This window comes from Pristis pectinata, chromosome 19 (assembly GCF_009764475.1).
Source record: "Pristis pectinata isolate sPriPec2 chromosome 19, sPriPec2.1.pri, whole genome shotgun sequence".
Taxonomy (NCBI): domain Eukaryota; kingdom Metazoa; phylum Chordata; class Chondrichthyes; order Rhinopristiformes; family Pristidae; genus Pristis; species Pristis pectinata.
The window spans coordinates 4,502,690-4,524,185 of NC_067423.1; the positions used below are offsets into that span (position 1 = coordinate 4,502,690).

Sequence of the window (21,496 nt, forward strand, 5' to 3'; positions counted from 1 at the left end):
GCCAGAGTATAAACAATCAAACCATGTTAACATTTTTTAAAATAACTTTATGTAATAGTTATTATTGAAAGCACTCACGTTGACAGTCAGCACTGAAGCTGCAGCCTGGATATATCTGGAAAATTAGCACATCTCATACCGCCTTGGATTTGTACGTTATTTTTTTAAAAATGAGAATGAAAGACAGATTAGTATGTTGTCGAGGGGACCAGGCCAGCCAGATAAAAGGACTTTCTTCAAGGTGTTAATTGAGATATAGTCCTCGAGACATCCACAGCGTTTGGAAGGACTGAAGGATAGAGGGGAGACGGCCGGTATAAAGAGTTGAGGGGAAGGGTTGGAGTAAGAACTGGCAGGGGATAGGATCCAGGTGGGGCGGGGGGGGGGGGGGGGGGGAGGGTGATAGGCAGATGGGAGGGGGGGAGAGTGGGAATGGCGTCAGAAGCTGGGAGGTGATTGGTGGAAGGGCTGCAGATGGTAGAATCTGATAGGAGAGGGAGCCTGGTGGGGAAGGTGACGAGTGCAGAGGGGAGGGGGACCAGTGGGAGGGGGGTGTGGGTGATGGGAAGGGTGAAGGAGGGGAAAGAGACAGGGGGCTGGGTTGATCAGGGGGAGAGGGAAAAGGGACAGAGGGGTAGCATTTACAAGTTGGAGAATTCAATGCTCATACCGCCAGGTTGTAGGTCACCCAGGCGGAATATGAGGTGCTGTTCCTCTAGTTTGTGTCCAGCCTCAATTTGGCAGTAGAAGAGGCCGAGAACAGACACATCAGTGTGCGAATGGGGAGGGGAATTAAAATGGCAACTGGGAAATCCAGACGGTTTGCTCCCACCCCTCGTGGAACCACCATTCAGTTGAGAGAAGAACTTTCCACCATCTTTCCCCCCTTCAATAAATGTAATGCGTTGTTGTACACTACTCACAATCTTTACGAGATGTGACGTCTGGCAGTGGGGTGGCGGGATTGCGGTTGGCTTGCGTGTGCAGAGATGATCCTTCCTGACTGCTGCCGAGGTGCAGCCTCCTCATGTGACGTATCACAGCCGTGGCGTTAAACGCTTGCTGAAAACAAGCGAAACTTCAGTTCACAAGCTCAAAGGAAGGGAAGTACTTCCAGTGCATTTCAACAGAACCTGAGGGGTCTGCAGATTCAACTACAACTATTACAGAACGTTTAAGGTATCTTTATTAGTCACATGTACATTGAGACACGCAGTGAAATGCATCTTTTGCGTGGAGTGTTCTGGGGGCAGCCCGCAAGTGTCGCCACACTTCCGGCGCCAACATAGCATGCCCACAACTTCCTAACCCGTACGTCTTTGGAATGTGGGAAGAAACCGGAGCACCCGGAGGAAACCCACGCAGACACGGGGAGAACGTACAAACTCCTTATGGACAGCGGCAGGATTTGAACCCGGGTCGCCGGCGCTGTAATAGCGTTACGCTAACCACAACACTATGTGCCTACCCCTATGTGGGATACAGTATGTATGTGGGATACAGCGGCTAAATGACAGGACTAGTAATCCAGAGGCTTGGAATAATGGTCCCGGGTTCAAATAATTCCATGGCAGATTTGGAAATTAAATTCAATCAATAATCAAAAGATTTTTTAAAAAATGAATCATTCATTAAGGTGACTGTAAGACTGTCTGACTCCTACAGCTACCTAAACTACACCACCTCCCACTCTGCCTCTCATAAGTATGCCCTTTCTCTCAGTTTCTCTGTCCTCGCCACACTCAACCCTTCCGTCCCGCATCTGACTCCACCTGCCGATCGCCCCTCCTCACCTGGATCCACCCATCAGCTGCCAGCTCTTGCTCCGCCCCTCCCCCTTTATACTGGCTACCTCCGCTCTACCCCTTCAGTCCAGTTGAAAGGATCGCGACCCAAAACGTCGACTGTCTGTTTCCCCCAGCAGATGCTGCCTGACCCGCTGAGCTCCCCCAGCAGCTCGTTTTTGCTCCAGATTCCAGAATCTGCAGTCTCCTGTGTGTCCGTAAAACCCATCTGGTTCATTAATGCCTTTAAGGAGAGGAAATCATCCACTTTCACCCATCCTAATCTATATGTGACTCCAGGCTAATGTGAGCGACTCTGGAACGCCCTCTGAAATATTTAGCCAGGCATTGAGGAATGGGCAATAAATGCCAGCCTTCCCTTGATCCCCTGAAAATGAATACGTTGACAAAAACTATTTTATTACAAAACATCTTAAAGCATGCAAACGATTGTGAAGATTTCGTCATGGACTGGTTGGGCTACTGTATTGCTCTATTAATCTATATCTTATGCAAAGATTTATCAGTTTTCTGTTAAAGAACAGACTATTTTAATCCATAAAAGACACTTGGACCGGTACATGGACATGGAGATTTACCAGGATGCTGCCTGGTTTAGAGAGTATGGATTATGAGGAGAGACTAAGGGAGCTAGGGCTTTACTCTTTGGAGAGGAGGAGGATGAGGTGAGACATGATAGAGGTGTACAAAAATATTAAGAGGAATAGATAGAGTGAACAGCCAGCGCCTCTTTCCCAGGACACCAATGCTCAATACAAGAGGGCATGGCTTTAAAGTAATGGGTGGGAAGTTCAAGGGAGATATCAGAGGAAGTTTTTTTACCCAGAGAGTGGTTGGTGCATGGAATACGCTGCTTGGGGCGGTGGTGGAGGCAGGTACATTGGTCAAATTCAAGAGATTACTAGATAAGCATATGGAGGAATTTAAAATAGAGGGATATGTGGGAGGAAGGGGTTTAAAGAGGTTCAAAGGTTGGCACAACATTGTGGGCTGAAGGGCCTGTATTGTGCTGTACTGTTCTATATTCTATGTTCTATGAAAGATTTAGAGGGATATGGGCCAAACATGTGCAAATTGAACTAGCTTAGATAGGAATCTTGGTTGGCATGGACCTGTTGGGCTGAATGGCCCGCTTCCGTGCTCTAAGATCAGCGGCCTTGCTCGCTGTCGCTTCTCCTCAGCTGTCGAGCTGGATGGAGGTCTGAGGTGGAGCACGTGCCGCACTCCCAGGTTCTCCCTCCCAGTGACCTCACTCCCTGCTGTACAAAGTAGTTCCAGGGTGGAGGGATCCCAGCTCTGGAATCCAACTGGGGGGAAAAGTACTGGGGCTGTTCTCCTTGGAGCGAAGAAGGTGGAGAGGAGGTTCAATGGAGGTGAGCGACATCAAGGGGGTTGAGACAGGGATGGGAGGGGAGGTGGATGGTTCATAGTTAAGGGGCACAGATTTAAAGTGACGGGCAAAAGACCCGAGGGAGCGGTGAGGGAGATCTTTGTGGCTCAGAGAATGGTAGTGATCTTGAACTCACTGCTGGTAGGAGTGGTGGAAACAGAATCAATCTTCGGATGGTTATTGGATCAGCAATGAGACAGAATAATTTATAAAACTGTGGGGAAAGAGCAGGGGAATGGGACTGACCAGATTGTCCTACTAGGAGCCAGTATGGGTGAGATGGGCTGAATGGCCTATTTCAGTGTTGTAACAATCCTATGATTCTAAATTGGTCTGCTGGTATGAATCATTTCCATCTTCTGCTCCTGCCCTGTGAATCATTACCCTGACCTGGGCTCATTAGATTGACCTGAAGTCCACTAACTCAGGCCACTACCTTTAGTGGACACAGTTTGTTTGACCGTGAGCGAGATCTCACACCGACTTCCATAATCACACAGCACAGCTGGCGTCAAATGGCAGCCAATTTGCTCGAGTTGAACTCATGGAACAAACCCTGAGAGATGGGCCAGTGTAAAACGTCTACCCTATCTATGCCTCTCATAATCTTATAAACTTCTATCAGGTCTCCCCCCAGATTCTGACAATCCTTACAGCTCGTGCCCTCTAATCCAGGCAGCATCCTGGTGAACCTCTTCTGCACCTTTTCCAAAGCCTCCACATCCTTCCTGTAATGGGGTGACCAGAATTGCACACAGTACTCAAAGTGTGGCCTAACCAATGTTTTATACAGCTGCAACATACCTTCTTTCCTCTTATTGTGTTTTACAAATAATGAAATACCCTTGGACCCCATATCTAAGGAAAGATGTGCTGGCCCTGGAGAGGGTACAGAGGAGGTTCAAAGGAATGATGCTGCGAATGAAAGGCTTAATCTATGAGGAGCATTTGATGTCTCTGGGCCTGTACTCAATAGAGTTTAGAAGGATGAGGGGAGGTCTCACTGAAACCTACTAGATACTGAAAGGCCTGGATAGACTGGACGTGGAGAGGATGTTTCCATCAGTGGGAGAGTCTTGGATCTGAGGGCACAGCCTCAGGATGAAGGGACGTCCCTTTAGAACTGAGATGAGGAGGAATTTCTTCAGCCAGAGGGTTGCGAATCTGTGGAATTTGTTGCCACAGAGGGCGGTGGAGGCCAAGTCATTGGGTGCATTTGAGGCACAGATTGATAGGTTCTTGATCGGTAAGGGGGTTAAGGGTTATGTGGAGAGGTGGGAGAATGGGGTTGAGAAAAAAATCAACCATGATTGTATGGCAGAGCAGACTCGATGGGCCAAATGGCCTAATCCTGCTCCTATATCTTATGGTCTTTTGCTTGCAGGAAGAATGGCCAATCTGAGCATAGCAAGTTCCCACAAACAGATCTGGTAATGGCCAGGCAATCTTCTTTTAGTGGTGTTGACTGAGGGATAAATCTGGACGTCAGGACAACAAAGACACTGGGTCTGTCATGTCTCCCTGAGGGCGTGGACAGAGACCATCGGACAGAAGGAGAGATAACACACTTGCTTTAAGGTATCCATGCCCCAGGAAAAAGGTCTTTCTCACCCTCCATTTGCTTTTGGCGAAGTTCTTCCTGATCTGTGCGCTGACTGACTCGTGGATGTTCTTGTTCAGAGCAGTGTCACCAGCGATCCTGGAAAGCAGAGGTCACACGTTACCTGGGCCATGGAAACTCCCAGTGAGGCCACACTTAGTGCTCTATCAGCTCCAGTGATGTTCGTCCACAAAAGGTACAGCACAGAATCAGGCCCTTCGGCCCACTTGAGTCCGCACTGACCATCAATCACCCATTTTATATGAATCCCATTTTATTCTCTGCACATTGGTATTGGTTTACTATTGTCACGTGTACTGAGATACAGTAAAAAGCTTTTGTTTTGTGTGTCATCCAGACAGATCATTCCATACATAAGTACATCAAGGTAGCAAAAGAAAACAGAATGCAGAATATGGTGTTACAGTTTCAGAGAAAGTGCAGTGCAGGCAGGCAAATAAAGTGCAAGGGCCACGACAAGGCAGACTGGGCGATCAAGAGTTTTAGTGTATGAGAGGTCCATTCAAGAGTCTGATAACAGCGGGATAGAAGCTGTCCTTCTGGTGTTTCATACTCTTAGTATCTTCTGTCCAATCGGAGAGGGGAGAAGAGAGAATGACTGGGTTGGGAGGGGTCCTTGATTATGTTGGCTGCTTTCCTGAGGCAGTGGGAAGTGTAGACAGAGTCGGTGGAGGGGAGGCTGGTTTGTGTGATGGACTGGGCTGCGTTCACAACTCTCTGCAGTTTCTTGCGGTCTTGGGCAGAGTAATTGCCATACCAAGCCGTGATATATCTAAATATAATGCTTTCTATGGTGCATCAATAAAAATTGGTGAGAGCCATTCTTATCTTACGTTAAACCCGTTTTATTCCCCTCACATTCTCATCAACGCCCCCCGCCAGATTCAACCCCTCACCCACACACTAGGGGCAACTGACAGCGGCCAATGAATCCACTGACCTGCACGTCTTTGGGATGTGGGAGGAAACCGGAGCACCCGGAGGAAGCCCATGCAGACACACGGAGAAAGTGCAAACTCCACACAGACAGGACCCAAGGTCAGGATCGAACCCGGGTCTCGGGCGCTGTAAGGGAGTCACTCTACCTCTGTGCCACTGTGCTGCCTCGAATTTAAATCCCCCCAGTTGCTGTGGCAGGATTTGAACTCATGATCAATAATCCAGACCTCTGGACATGTCTTAGTACAGGTCCTCCCCGGCTTATGAACTCCCAACGGGTACAGCCTGTACCTACCAGCGTTTGGGAGACCGGTAGGATGGATTTGCCGGCTGCTGCAGGGCTGCAGGTATCTCCTGCTGTGGGGGAACTCAGTTCCCCGCTGCATTTCCCACTTGGGAACTGTTCGGGTTACGAGCAGTTCTCAGGAACAGAACCAGACCATAAGATCATAAGATATTGGAGCAGAATTAGGCCATTCAGCCCATCGAGTCTGCTCCATCATTCAATCATGGCTGATTTTTTTCAATCCTATTTTCCCGCCCTCTCCCCGTTACCCTTAACCTGCTTACCAATCAAGAACCTGTCAATCTCTGCCTTAAATATACCCAATGACTTGGCCTCCACAGCCCTCTGTGGCAATGAATTCCACAGATTCACCACCCTCTGGCTGAAGAAATTCCTCCTCATCTCAGTTCTAAAGGGACGTCCCTTTGTTCTGAGGCTGTGCCCTCAGATCCTAGACTCTCCCACTGACGGAAACATCCTCTCCGCGTCCACTCTATCCAGGCCTTTCAGTATCCAGTAGGTTTCAATGAGATTCACCCTCCCTCATCCTTCTGAACTCCATCGAGTACAGGCCCAGAGACATCAAACGCTCCTCATATGTTAAGTCTTTCATTCCTGGAATATTCTTGTGAACCTCCTTTGGACCCTCTCCAGGGCCAGCACATCCTTCCTTAGATACGGGGCATAACCCTACTTACAATATTCCAAATACAGTCTGACCAACGCCTTATAAAGCCTCAGCATTACATCGTTGCTTTTATGTTCTAGTCCTCTTGAAATGAATGCTAACATTGCATTTGCCTTCCTTACTACTGGCAATCTGCAAGTTAACCTTTAGGGAATTCTGAACGAGGACTCCCAAGTCCCTATGCACCTCAAATGACCGAATTCTCTCCCCATTTAGAAAATAGTCTACACTGTTATTCTTCCTTCCAAAGTGCATAACCCCACACTTCCCAACGCTGCATCCCATTTGCCACTTCTTTGCCCGGTCTCCCGACCTGTCCAAGTCCTGCGACTCCCTGTCCCTCCACCTATCTTTGTATCGTTGAAACAATTTTGCCCCACATCTCCTCCAAGCACTTTTTTTCTTTATACCAAAAGCTGTTGAATTCTTTTTTAATAACTTTCAGAGTGCTGAGGAGATTTATGAGGAGATTCTCAGGGCTGAAGCGGTTTAGCTGTGAACCTAAAACCAAAAACAGAAGCAGAGAGAGAGGACATTTCGCCCCTCGTGACTGTTCTGTCATTCAGTAAGATCATGGCTGGTCGACCTCAGAGTTTTTTCCCGCACTGACTCCATATTTCCAAATATCAAAAAATCCATTGAGCTCTTTTCTGAAAATACTGAATATCTGAGCCTCTGCATCTCTCTTGCTGGGATTCTTATTTGAACCAGATGTTGCTAAGGAAGATTTGGTGGGCAGGTATAAAATTATGAGGGGTTTAGATAGGATGAACAGCCAAGGTTCATTTCCATAAGCAGTCAGCAGTGCCTCAGTACTGCTTTGAGTCTTGGAGCCACAGAGCATGGAGACAGGCCCTTCAGCCCAACTGGTCCATGCTGACCACGCTCTATGTAAAAAGAAGTTGCCCCTCAAGTTCCTACTAAGTCTTTTCCCTCTCACCTTAAACCTGTGCCCTCTAGTTCTTGATTCCCCAACCCTTGGAAAAAGACTGGAGTACATTCACCCTATCTATGCCCCTCATGATTTTATACACCTCTATAAGATCACCTCCCAGTCTCCTAGACTCCAAGTAAAAAAATCCTACCCTGTTCAACCTCTCCCTGTAACAGTCCCTCGAGTAGTGGCAACATCTTTGTAAGTATTTTCTGCACTCTTTCCAGTTTAATAACAACTTTCCTATAGCAGGGTGACCAATACTCGGTCCCCATCACCCCATCTCTTTCCCCTCCCCCCCGCCCTCCCCATTTGCCCATCACCCACACACTCCTCCCTCCGGTTCCCCTCCCCACCTCTTTCCCTTTATTCCACGGTCCACTGTCCTCTCCTATCAGACTCCATCTTCTTCAGCCCTTTGTTACTTCCACCTTTTTACATTGGCCATCTCCCCTCTTTCCTTTCAGTTCTTTTTAAGGGTCTCGACCCGAAACGTCAACTGTCCATTTCCCTCCACAGATGCTGCCCGACCCCCTGAGTTCCTCCAGCAGCCTGCCTTTTGCCACAAATTAAAGATTGGAGGAATCGAATGCATTGAGTTGATACCCCCATAGGACCTGGAAAACCATCTTTTGAATGATTGGATGATACTTTGTGAATGTTAAATGTTATTAAGAAAAAGTGAGATGTGAACCATGCCCAGAGTTGGATGTTGTAAAGTCTAAAAAACTTAATTCAAAAATCCAATCAGGGGAAGAGGAGTCCATCCTCAGTTCCTTGTGATAAATTTGTAGCACGGAAGTCATCAAGGTCAACAGAAGTTCAGAACATACATCCTCTACTGTAATACCTGGTAGTGAGGGACAACTTCTCCCCCAGAGGACCAATGCAGGAGAAGGTAATCCCAAACCTTACTCCAAACCCAGCTCAGCTCCATTTTGTAGTCCTCAATCGATTGGTTATCAATAAACAACAAACCTTGGCTTGCATCATTGCTTCTTTACCCTCAGCTCTCTCTGCAGTGACATATCCTTCTGTTTTACCCCATTTACACTATGGTCACCACAAGAGCCTCAAGCTCCGACAGCACATTGTCCCTGTCTGCCTGTGTTGGACCTGTCAGTCTGCTGTATGCCTTCCACTCCAGAGACTGCAGACACTAGAATCTGGAGCAACAAACAATCTGCAGGACACAAGAAAGTCCACAGATGCTGGAACTCTGGAGCAACTCACAAAAAATGCGGAAGGAACTCAGCGGGTCGAGCAGCATCTGTGGGAGGGAAGGAATTGTCGACGTTTCGGGTCGAGACCCTGTAGACCCACTGAGTTCCTCCAGCAGATTGTTTGCTTTTCTGTCTTACACTGTAGATTTCCTGCTCACAAGCTCCCCACACGCCCACAGCTGCTCCCTGCTGAGTCAACGCTCCCCAGTTTACAAGGGTGTACATTTTTAGTGCTTCTGCCGTAATTCAATCCAGCGTAACCAGAGAGGTCTGGAACATACTGCTGCAAGGGTGCCAGAGCCAAAAACACTCAACACACAGAGTAGCTGCAGGAAGATATGAAAAGCTATGACATGCAGGGTTATGGACCAACAGCCAGAGAAGTTCTTTTGAAGCTGGCATGTACACAGGCCAAATGTGCTGTCAATCCTTATGAACTCCTACTTTGTTAGGAGTTTGAGGAGATTCGGTCTGTCACTGAAGACTCTTGCAAATTTCTACAGATGTACGGTAGAGAGCATTCTGACTGGTTGCATCACCGCCCTGTACGGAGGCTCCAATGCACAGGATCGCAAGAGGCTGCGGAGGGTTGTAGACTCAGCCAGCTCCATCACGGGCACAACCCTCCCCCACCATCGAGGGTATCTTCAAGAGGCGGTGCCCTCAAGAAGGTGGCATCCATCACGAAGGACCCTCACCACCCGGGACATGCCCTCTTCTCATTACCACCATCGGGGAGGAGGTGTAGGAGCCTGAAGACCCACACTCAACGATTCAGGAACAGCTTCTTCCCCTCCGCCATCAGATTTCTGAATGGTCCATGAACCCATGAACACCACCTCGTTATTCCTTTTTTTTGCATTATTTACTTACTTTGCAATTTAAAGTAATTTTATGTCTTTGCACTGTACTGCTGCCGCAAAACAATAAATTTCACGTCACATAAGTCAGTGATAATAAATCTGATTCTGATTCTGAACTCCTACATTCTGCCTTTGCTCTTTGATTGCACACTGCTTATCTTCAATTGCCACCTTGGTAACTGATCCACAAAGAATTTGGGCTCTCCCTCTCTCACTCCACTGGGATCACTCTCTATGCTTTTAACCAGACACCAGATTCAATCCCATGTCCCATATGAAGCTCTTGCTGCCTCTGTCAAAAACACTTGTGGTCCTAAGAATGTGCTTCACCCTTTGACGTCCTCCTCCACTGTCCACTCACTGTTGCATCACGGGCTGGTACAGCAATTCCAACGCTCAGGAACATAAGACACAGCCCGGTCCATCACGGGAACAGCCCTCCCCACCACTGACAGCATCTACAGGAGGCGCTGCCTCAAGATGGCGGCATCTATCAGCAAGGATCCCCACCATACATGTCATGCCCTCTTCTTGTTGCTACAATCAGGCAGGAGGCACAGAAGCCTGAAGTCTCACACCACCAGGTTCAGGAACAGCTACTTCCCTTCAACCATCAGGTTCTTGAACTGACCTGCACACCCCTAACCCTACCTCAGTAACGGAACACTACGGACCACCTCCTTGATTGTGCCTTTATTTCCTTTGCACTAAGTTTGTGTTTGCACTTTTTTAACTGTTTTATATAATTTATACTCTGTGTGTTGTCTATACCTACATGTCTGTGATGCTGCTGCAAGCAAGGTTTGTGTACTTGTACCTCACCGTACTTGTGCACATGACAATAAACTCGACTTGACTTGACATTCAATTTTCCACCAATGATTATTTCCTGCTCACATTCCAAGAGCCAACTCCTCTCAACATCTCTGCTGATATGTGGCTTGGCTCTTGTGCTCGTTGGACAACAAAACATCATATTCACTGAGAGAAAGAAAGTCTCCTCTCATTACTGATCATGCCTGCGTGTGACTCCATACCCAATAAAGTTTGTGGAGCCTGACTTAGCACAGTGAGATGCTTGAGTTCCTGGGGTATCAGTGAGATGCGTGAGTTCCGAGGTCGAGCCCTGAGCTCAGTCATAAAGCAGGCTACGAGTACCTTGAATCAGATGGTCCCAAGATCTTGGACAAGGTTGAAATTGGACTGGAAGGATTTATGTAGGGAAGCCAATTCAGGCTTAAGGTTTGATGTCACTGGGCCTGTACTCAATGGAGATCAGGGGGGGATCTCATTGAAACCTACCCAACACTGAAAGGTATGGATAGAGTGGATGTGGAGAGGATGTTTCCATCAGTAAGAAAGTCCAGGATCCGAGGGCACAGCCTCAGAATAAAGGGATGTCCCTTTAGAACAGAGGTGAGGAGGAGTTTCTTCAGGAATACAGTGGTGAATCTGTGGAATTCATTGCCACAGACGGCTGTGGAGGCCAAGTCATTGGGTATATTTAAGACAGAGATTGATATGGTCTTCATTGGTAAGGGGGTTAAGTGTTACGGGAAGAAGGCAGGAGAATGGGGTTGAAAAAAAATCAGCCATGACTGAATGGTGGAGCAGACTCGATGGGCCAAATGGCCTAATTCTGCTCATATTACTTACGGTCTGATGGAATGATTGGAACAGGGAGTCAAGGAGAAAGTGATGCTTGAGGAAAGGCTCAAGAGATTTTAATTTCCTCATTTATTCCCAGTATGTTAAAGTTTGTGTGTGAAGCAAAGGTTAGAGACACATGGAGAGATGAAGGTCATTTCCCAATACTTGCTGATTGCATTTCAGAAACCAAACGTAAATTCCAAACAGGAAATAATAATATTTTTCATTGAAAGAAATGTCGGCTTAATTCAGTGGGTCAAACTCTTGCCTCTGAGTCAAAAGGATTTGGGTTAAGAAGGGACAGGCACAGTGGCACAGCTGGTAAGCTGCTGCCTCGCAGCTCCAGGTACCCTGGTTCGATCCTGACCTTCGGTGCTGTCTATGTGGAGTTTGCACGTTCTCCCTGTGACTGTGTGGGTTCGCCCTGGATGCCCCGGCTTCCTCCCACATCCCAAAGACCTGTGGGTTGGTAGGTTAATCGGCCGCTGCTAGTGCGGAGAGGAGTTGCAGAGTTGGGGGGATGGGGGAAGGGGGTTGTGGATGGGGACTGAATTGACAGGCTGAATAGCTTGCTTCCATGTTGTAAGGAACCAGGGAAACGCTGGCCCTGTTCACTGTTCACTACGTCCATAAACTGTGAATGAATTAATTTACAAAAAACTTCAGGTTGATTTGTTAAATACCAAAGAGTGAAGCTGCTTCAACTCAAGTAAAGTTTGGAATTTATTAGAGTGATTTTTGTACCTCTTGCATTGGAGCATTTCAGAATAAAATACATTTCCACAGCTTCCAGAGACAGTGAATAATATAACTGGAAAGGCATTGGGTAATCTGCTACACAGAGTGGTGTTAACTAGTCCTTACAGGAAGGATGAAGCCCCGTGAATCCATTAATTACAGAAGTATTTAAGCACTGTCTACGTCAGTCTATAAACTGGAAGACTGCTGTTTCATTGCTCCCTGGATCCTGAAGTTGGAGAATTAATTAACTAATAGACCAGGCAGTGCTGACAAAGTGCAGATAGCAATATAAATGCTTCCAGGCTGTGGAACGATCCCGCAGCCAGACAGTGAAGCAGCAGGGTGTGGACTGGTGTGCAACAGCTTGCCTTCAGCTGTTTCTGCCAGGACACAACTCATGTACCAATCCTACCTCTGCTAGACATGCAAATAATTTGGAATTGGGTTGCGATGGACCTTGCTAAAACCCAGGTGGGAGAGAAGAATATAATCTACAAGTGGTCCGTTATTACGTCTGCTGAGGAGTCATAACACAGTGAATTTTGTGACATGATTCATTGTAGTTGGAGGACGGACTGGACTGGAAATTCCCACCAGACCATCTCAGCGGGCAGCCACGTAAACGTCTGATATAAAATTTCATATAACTTTCGATGGGATGGATAACTGAAGGCACGTGCCAGACTGTAGTCTCACTACTGGCTGTCTGGCATGGAGTCGGATCACAGTATGTGTAAGCCCCAGGACAGCACACACATTTCGCCAGCTGTAGAACAGGCTCACAGTATTACCCCACACTTGGTAACTGTCTAAATGTGGCTGGGCCCTGTGTTTCTGCAGGAATGGGGGGGGGGGGGGGGGGTGGGGGGAGGAGGAAGGCAACACGAAACAAGACAAAGCCAATCTTGTCTCCAGTAACTGGAAACTCGGACATCCCAATTTGTGAAAGGGATCATCTTGGTTTGAATGACAGAACTGTAACTGAAGTTCTGGTGACGAGTTTGGCTTTAGAGTTCAGCAAACATATTTGCCTTGAGAGACACAGGAGACAGCAGATGCTGGAATCTGGAACAACACACAAAATGCTGGAGGAACTCAGGTCAGGCAGCACCTGTGGAGGGAAATGGACAGTTGACATTTTGGGTCGAGACCCTTCGTATGGCCTTGGGTATTATACTAACTGATTTCAAAAGTAATAACAATTCTTGTGCCTTTTCTCCCATTTCAGATCAGATATCAACCCTGTAAGTGGACCCAATGTTCCTTCTGATGCAAAGTGCAAACTTTACTGGAAAATAATCACTTGACCATCTCCTACACTGAATCACACAGGCGTGTCCTCCTGTCTTTAGAGGTGGTGAACTGGATGTCTTTCTAGTGGGACAGGAACACTTTCAAACCAGCCCTGGTTTGTTTAATGAAAGGGCTTGCAATTCTTCAGCACCCTTCCAAGTCTCAGTACATCCTAAAGCTTCAGAGACAAGGAAGTCCTTCTGAAATTGTCACAATGTTGAGCAAAGAGCAAGCTCGCAGAAAACCCAAATGCAGCACACCAGTACGAGACTGGAGTCAGGATGCTTCCTCAGAACAGAACACAGGCAGCAACCAGTAGGAATCTTGCCTCAGGGCTCTGAGGCAGAGTCCCAACACAGAAACAGGATATCCTAGGGAAAACAGCAAAACCAGAACTGCTCTCGAGTTGCCAGCTCTAAGCAGCCAGGAGCCAAAGTATACCCAAAGGTTGACCAATGCTCTAGCAACCAGTGCAAGTGAAACCAGGGTTCTTATGCTAGTCTCCTGATGGGACTCAGGTGTGTGTCATTATGCAATTAGTGGTGCATGGAATCCATGTGCTGCACAACAAGGCTCCATCAATGGAGCCGAATCGAGGGCCAGCACTCGGAACCATGACAGAAATACTAGAGGGCATAGGTTTGTGAGGAGGGAAATTTTAGATGCAACGTCTGAGGCAGGTTTTTTTTACACAGACAGTGGTGGGTGCCTGGAACAGGCTGCCAGGGGAGGTGGTGGCAGCAGATATTATAGTAATGTTGAAGAGGCACTTAGACACATGAACAGGCAGGGAATAGAGGGATATGGACCATGTGCAGGCAAATGGGATCAGTTTGGATAGGCATCATGGTCAGCACAGACCTGGTGGGCTGAAGGGCCTGTTCCTGTGCTGTACTGTTTCATATTCTAAATGTAATCATTGTTATAACCTTGGAATGATATAGCCTGGTATGGAGGCTCCAATGCACAGGGTCGCAAGAGGCTGCAGAGGGTTGTAGACTCAGCCAGCTCCATCACGGGCACAGCCTTCTCCACCGTCTTCAAGAGGCGGTGCCTCAAGAAGGCGGCATCCATTGCTAAGAACCCTCACCATCCGGGACATGCCCTCTTCTCGTTACTATCATCGGGGAGGAGGTACAGGAGCCTGAAGACCCACACTCAATGATTCAGGAACAGCTTCTGCTCCTCCGCCATCAGATTTCTGAACGGTCCATGAACCCATGAACACTACCTCGTTATTCCTCTTTTGCACTATTTATTTAGTTTTGTAACTGATAGTAATTTTATGTCTCTGCACTGTACAAATTTCATGCCATATAAGTCAGTGATAACAAATCTGATTCTGATTCTGAATTTTCTTTCACATAAATCCAGCAATTGCGGTATGCACAACTATCCTCTCAAATTCTTTGATAATGGCAAATGAAAGGAGGAGCCACCTTACTGCCATGCTTCTGCACTTTTCACAGAAACCTATTGGAAGTTCGCTGCTATTTATCGGAGGTATTGATCATCTGGAATTGTGGAAGGAGAGAGAGTGGGAGATAGATGAAAGAGAATGACAGAATGAAAAAAAATAGAGAGGAGAGAGGAAAGACTGAGAAAATAAGAGAAGAAAGGAGAGAAGGAAGTCAGAACTCTGAGAAAAGGAGAGAGAGAGAGAGGGGGGGAAAGGGAGAGAGAGGGGGAGAGAAAGAGAGAGGGAGCGAGAGAGAGAGAGTACGAGAGGGAGAGGGAGAGGGAGGGAGAGGGAGGGAGAGGGAGGGAGAGAGAGAAAGGGCGAGGGACGGAGAGGGAAAGAGAGAGGGAGGAAGAGAGGGAGAGATAGAGAGAAGCAGAGAGAGAACATGCAAACAGAAATGAACAGAGGAATTAGGGAGTAGGCCATTCAGCCCTTCAAAACTGTTCTGCCATTCAATAAAATCATGTTTGACCTGATTATAACCTCAGCTCCTCATTCCCGTGTATCTATAAGGTGACCTTTAACCATTCTGCTTATCGCAAATCTAGCTACCTCACTCAAAAGTGTTCAAAGACACTGCTTCCACCACCCTTCGAGAGAAAAATATTTGCCTCATCTTTGACATAAATGGGTCACTCTTCATTTTTAGCCATTTCTGATCCTTGCACAGGAGAAGACGTCCTCTCTACACACACCCTGTCAAGGCTCCTCAGAATCCTTCATTTCAATCAAGTCACCCAAAGTCCAGCAGATACAAGCCCAGCATCTCCAACCTTAGACAACCCACCTGCCTGCCCATTCTAGGTATCCGTCTATTAACCCTTCTCCGAACTGCCTTCAATCCATTAACATTCTCCCTTCAAATAGGAGACCGGTACTGGACACAATACGCCAGACATTCCTGATATACATGAGGCAAGGCTCCACTTTTGTGTTCAATTTTCCCTGACAATAAATATTAAATGGAAAAAGACAGAAAAAGGTATAGAGAACGGGAGAGAAAGAGGACGAGAAGAAAGAATGAGGCAAAGAGAAGAAGAACAGCGGAGAGAGAAGTGAGAAAGTGAAACTAAAAGAAAAGGAGAGAAAGAATGAAAGAAAACTGGGAGGAGAGGTTGTCAGCGTGCTAGTGATGGTTTTGATCGAATCCAGGCTGTAATGGTTTTCATAAAACTAATATGATACAGAGTCATTCGAGCTGTAAATTCAAGGAATTATGTTCATCCTGCAAATCAGCAGTAGTTCCCGGAGTAGCTGGGAGACACAGGTAGGAGGAGAAGGGGATTGTAATCAGTGACAGAACAAATGGAATCTTGCTTACCACGGATGTCTCAAAGCTTGCTCACACGTGTAACGTTTGTTCGGGTCCTTTTCCATCAGGCGTTTTATGAAATCTTTAGCTGAAAGAAATTATTGACGAGAATGAGTCCTCTGTCCCATGACATGACATTTCAATTACATCGGGTACCAGAAGAGGGGTTTGGAGTTTCTGTTGCAATACTGCAATCACTTAGTTAGGGTTGTATGGAGATAGAATAGAAAACACTTGCATCTGAATAGCAACTTTCACATTCCTTTCAAGTGCACCAAAGTGTTTCTGAAGTGGAATCTTGGTTGTGTTGTCATTGAGCTGACCTGTAGCCAGCTTGCACACAGCCATCTCCCACACACAAAGCTAATTCCCTGACCTGACTCGATCTACCCATCATCCTTCACCCCTCCTGGGTCCACCAATCTCCTGCTGGCCCCTGTCTCACCCCTCCCCGTCTCCCCTTTATGCTATCTCCCCTCTCCACTCTCAGTCCCTGATGCAGGGTTTCGACCCGAAACGTTGACAATTCTTTTCCCCTCACGGATGCCACTCGACCTGCTGAGCTCCTCCAGCAGATTGTGTGTTGCGTCACAAACAACACTATGACAATGACCAGACAATCATTGACCAGAAATGTTTACTGGGGGATAAATATTGGCCATGACACCAGCTGACCTGCTCTTATGGAGTCATAGAGTCATATAGCATGGAAACAGGCCCTTTGGCCCAACTCATCCATGCCGTCCAAGATGCCCATCTAAGCTAGTCCCATTTCCCTGCATTTGGCCCATATCCCTCTAAACCTTTCTTCTCCATGTACCTGTCCAAATGTCTTCTATATGTTGTTATTGTACTTGCCTCAACTACTTTCTCCGGCAGCTTGTTCCATATATGCACCATCCTCTGTGTGAAGAAGTTGCCCCTCCCTCAGGTCCCTTTTAAATCTTACCCCTTTCACCTTAAACCTATGCCCTCTAGTTTTTGATTGCCTTTCCCTGGGAAACAGACTGTGTGCATTCACCCTATCTATGCCCCTCATGATTTTACAGAGCTCTATAAGATCACCCCTCAGTCTCCTACACTCCAGGGAATAAGTCCATGCCTGCCCAACCTCTCCCTAAACTCAGGCCCTCGAGTCCTGGCAACGTTCTCATAAATCTTCTTTGCTCTTCTTTGAAGCAGAATGTGATCTTCCATATTCACCAGGGATGTGGTTTAACAGCTCATTCTGGAAACAGCACCTCAGACAGGGCAGTTGTCCCTCAACCTGGGATCTTCTGGGTGAGAGTGTTGCCACTGAGCCACAACTGACGCCACAGGAACACCCTCTCAATAGCCTTGACTTCGCCTATTCACAATGCCCGATGCTCAGTCCATGTACAGGAGCTGGGGTTTATTGCAGAGCACCGCGTTATTGCCCCACCTGCCTCTGTTTATGCTGATTGTGTACTTTGGCTGTTAATCCTAGAGTCATTGAGACGTACAGCACAGAAAAAGGCCCTTCGGCCCATAGCTTTCCATGCTGACCAAGATGTATATTCAAACTAATCCCATTTCCCAGCACTTGGCCCATCTCCCTCTAAACTCTTGTCATCCATAGACCTGTCCACAGACTTCTTAAATGTATCTGATGTACCCACCTCACCCACTTCCTCTGGCAGCTGGGTCCGTATATCTACCGCCCGCTGTGTAAAAAAGTTACCCCTCAGGCTCTTATTAAACCTCTCACCTCTAACCTTAAAACTATGTCCTTTAGTTTTCGATTTCCCCAACCCTAGGAAAAAGACCGCTCGTTCTATCTATGCCCCTCATGACTCCACACACTTCCATGAGATCGCTCCTCGGTCTCCCATGCTTCAGGGAGTAAAGGGAAGGTTCCTCTTCTCCACATGCTTCTAGAACGGGTGCTTTGGGGGATAAACGTGAATTTGAATGTTTCTCATTTTTATTTCTTCAGTCCTGGGTGTGGACTTGCTGACAACGCCAGCATTTATTGTCCATCCCTAATTGCCCCTGCACTGAGTGGCTGGCTGGGGTCACATATAGACTGGACTGGACACAGACAGCAGATTGCCTTTCCTGAAGGGCATTGGTGAACCATTCAGGTTTTTAAACCACAATTTCCGATTAATTCCAGAGTTAATTTATAGTTTGATATTGAATTCCCAGCAGATGTGGCGGGATTTGAATTCAGACAAAGCAATGGCCACAACTCTGTGCAGCAGTCACGTTGACCAGCACCCTGCTGCAGATGATGTTTCATGGTTTTGTTGACTGCTGGCTTTCAACTACTTTCTGTACCAGGAGCATGTGGAGAAGCCTAAAAGTGATTATTCCATGTCTACAACAGTGGTCGGCTTGGGTAAAAAATGAACACCTGACCCAATCAGGGTCAATCCGAATCTGACCTGGCCGCAGCCTATCCCAATCTCACCCTATTGCAGCCAATCAGAACCTGACCCAATTGTGACCAACTCATGTCTGACCTGACAGCGGCCAATCCGAACCTGTCCTGACCCCCTGCTGCAAATTCCAATCCCACCTGACAGTGGGCAATCCGAACCTGACACAACCCCGGGCCAATCAGAACCCAACCCCACCACAGCCAATCCCAGCCTGACCTGACCTGACACAGCCAATCCGAACCCAACTCAACAAGAGACCAATCTGAACTTCAGGTAACTGCAGCCAACTGCAACTTGACCTGATGATGTCCAATCCAAAACGTATCTGATCTTGGGTGACTTAAACCCAATCTGACCCCAGCCACCCAAACTTGACTTGAACCCCAGGATTGAAATTATTTTCGAGACCCAACCAGGTCTAAAGGCTTTTGAGGGAGAACAGCATGGAAGACTTGTCCTGGTGTACACAAGGTGCCATTGATCAAGACCACAAGACACACGCTAACACTGAGCAAACTGCCCGAGCCTGGATAGGGCATTGAGTCAGCTAGGAACAGTTCGATCTCAATGTTCTATCAGAACCTTTACCTCACCTGATCTGAGTCCAACACACATTGTGTGAGCGAGGCCCAACAGCGGATGTTACTTATGCACTTTCAGAGAGGGTCTGACAAAGTCTTGCGCTAGAACTGTTGGCGAGATTTGCAGGTCGTAGAATTAAAGGGCAGGAGGCAGAGGGACAATAATGGGCAAATTGGATGGGACGATGTTGGAACTGCAACTATTAACTATTTTTGTGTGGGTGGGGGGGTGTTCAGTGGCACGGGTAGTAGAGTCACTGTGGCACAACACCACATTGCCTGGGTTCGTTCCCGACTCTCGGGCACTGTCTGTGTGAAGTTTGCACATTCTCCCTGTGACCGCTTGGGTTTCCTCTGGGGGCTCCGGTTTCCTTCCACATCCAAAGATGTGCGGGTTGGTAGGCTAATTGGCCGCTGTAAATTGTCCCAAATGTGGGTGGTAGAATCTGGGGGGAATTGACGGGAACGTGGGGAGAATAAAATGGGATTAGTGTAGGATTAGTGTAAGTGGGTAGTTAATGGTCAGCATGGACGGTGGGCCGAAGGGCCTGTTTCTGCGCTGTATCTTGTTAAGAATTTATGTGGATCTTAGACATTGAGATCACGTCTGTGGTAGGGAGGCTGTTGGAGAATGATACTGAGGTATAGAATTTATACACATTTGGAAAGGCATGGCCTGCTTAGGGACAGTCAGCACCGCTTCGTGCGGGGCAGGTCATGTCTTACAAACTTGATTGAGTTTTTTGAGGAGGTGACAAAGGTGCTTGATGAGGGTAGGGCAGAAGATGTTACCTTCATGGACTTTAGTAAGGCACTTGGCAAGGTCCGTTATGGTAGGTTGATTCAGAAGAAAAAGATGCATGGGGTCCAGGGTGAATTACAAGTTTGGATTCAGAAATGGCTCGCCCATAGAAGACAGAGAGTAGGGGTGGAAGGCTGTTATTCTGGCTGGAGGTCCGTGACCAGTGGTGTTCTGCAGGGATCGGTGCTGGGACCTCTGTTGTTTGTGATAAATATCAATGATTTGGATAAAAATACAGATGGGTGGATTAGCAAGTTTGCAGATGACAACAAGGTTGGTGGAGTTGTAGACTGTGTAAAAGAAAATCAAAGAATACAGTGGGATATAGATCAGTTACAGATATGGGCAGAGAAGTGGCAGATGGAGTTTAATCCGGGCAAGTGTGAGGTGTTGCACTTCGGAGGTCAAATGAAAGGAGAAAGTAGACAGTTAATGGTAAGCTCATTAATATCATTGAGGTACAGAGGGATCTTGGGTCGCGGTCCATAGTTCACTGAAAGTGGCTACGCAAGTCGATAAGGTGGTAAAGAAGGCGTATGGAATGCTTGCTTTCATTGGTAGAGGTGTTGAGTACAAGAGTAAGGAGGTCATGCTGCAGCTATATAAAACTTTAGTCAGACTGCACTTGGAGCATTGTGTGCAGTTCTGGTCGCCCCATTACAGGAAGGATGTGGAGACTTTGGAGAGGGTGCAGAAGAGGTTCACCAGGATGCTGCCTGGATTAGAGGGTATGAGCTATAAGGAGAGGTTGGACAAACTTGGGTTGTTCTCCCTAGAGCATCGGGGACTGAGAGGAGACCTGATAGAGGTTTATGAAATTATGAGAGTAATAGATAGGGTAGACAGTCAGAAACTGTTTCCGACGGTAGAAATGTCAAACACCAGAGGACATGCTTTTGAGCGGGGAATTTAAAGGCGACGTGAGGGACAAGTGTTTTACGCAGAGAGCGGTAGGTGCCTGGAGTGGGTCACCAGGGGTAGTAGTGGAAGCAGACAGTTTGGTGGCGCTTAAGAGGCTTTTAGACAGACACATGAATATGAAGGGAATGGAGGGATGTGGATGATACACAGGAGGAGGGCATTTAGTATAAATTGACATCATGACTGGCACAACATCGTGGGCCGAATGGCCTGTCCAGTGATGTACTGTTCTATGTTCAATGAAAGCCACATATCCACGATGACACAAAGAACGGACAGCATTGTAATCTTAGCACTAAGTCATGAAAAAATATAGAACCATACAGCACAAAACAGGCCCTTCGGCCCACCATGTAAATATGAAGAGATTGACCTATTGGGAAAAATGGTGGCAGATGGATTTCAAGGAAATTAGCTTCTGCCCATTAACAAGTGTCCAAGACACAGTAGACATCGGTCTACATAATGGCACTGGGGCACTATTTCACTCCAAACATAACTCCATGCTTGCTGGAGGTCAGAGATGCTCTGAGGGACTATTCTTTGGGCAGAGTGTAGAACCATGGGGGAGAGTCCTGGC

At 47.2% G+C, this 21,496-nt stretch overlaps 1 protein-coding gene across 1 annotated transcript in view; it reads right to left on the bottom strand.

Moving 5' to 3' along the window:
• camk1da (calcium/calmodulin-dependent protein kinase 1Da) overlaps nucleotides 1-21,496 on the bottom strand; it is a 361,859-nt gene that overhangs the window by 11,850 nt on the left and 328,513 nt on the right. The window contains exons 8-10 of the mRNA XM_052033511.1: nucleotides 16,217-16,295; nucleotides 4,807-4,894; nucleotides 924-1,062 (exon numbers count right to left, since the gene is read on the bottom strand). Of these exons, the coding sequence (XP_051889471.1) occupies nucleotides 924-1,062; nucleotides 4,807-4,894; nucleotides 16,217-16,295 (306 nt within the window). The remainder of the gene's footprint in view (nucleotides 1-923; nucleotides 1,063-4,806; nucleotides 4,895-16,216; nucleotides 16,296-21,496) is intronic.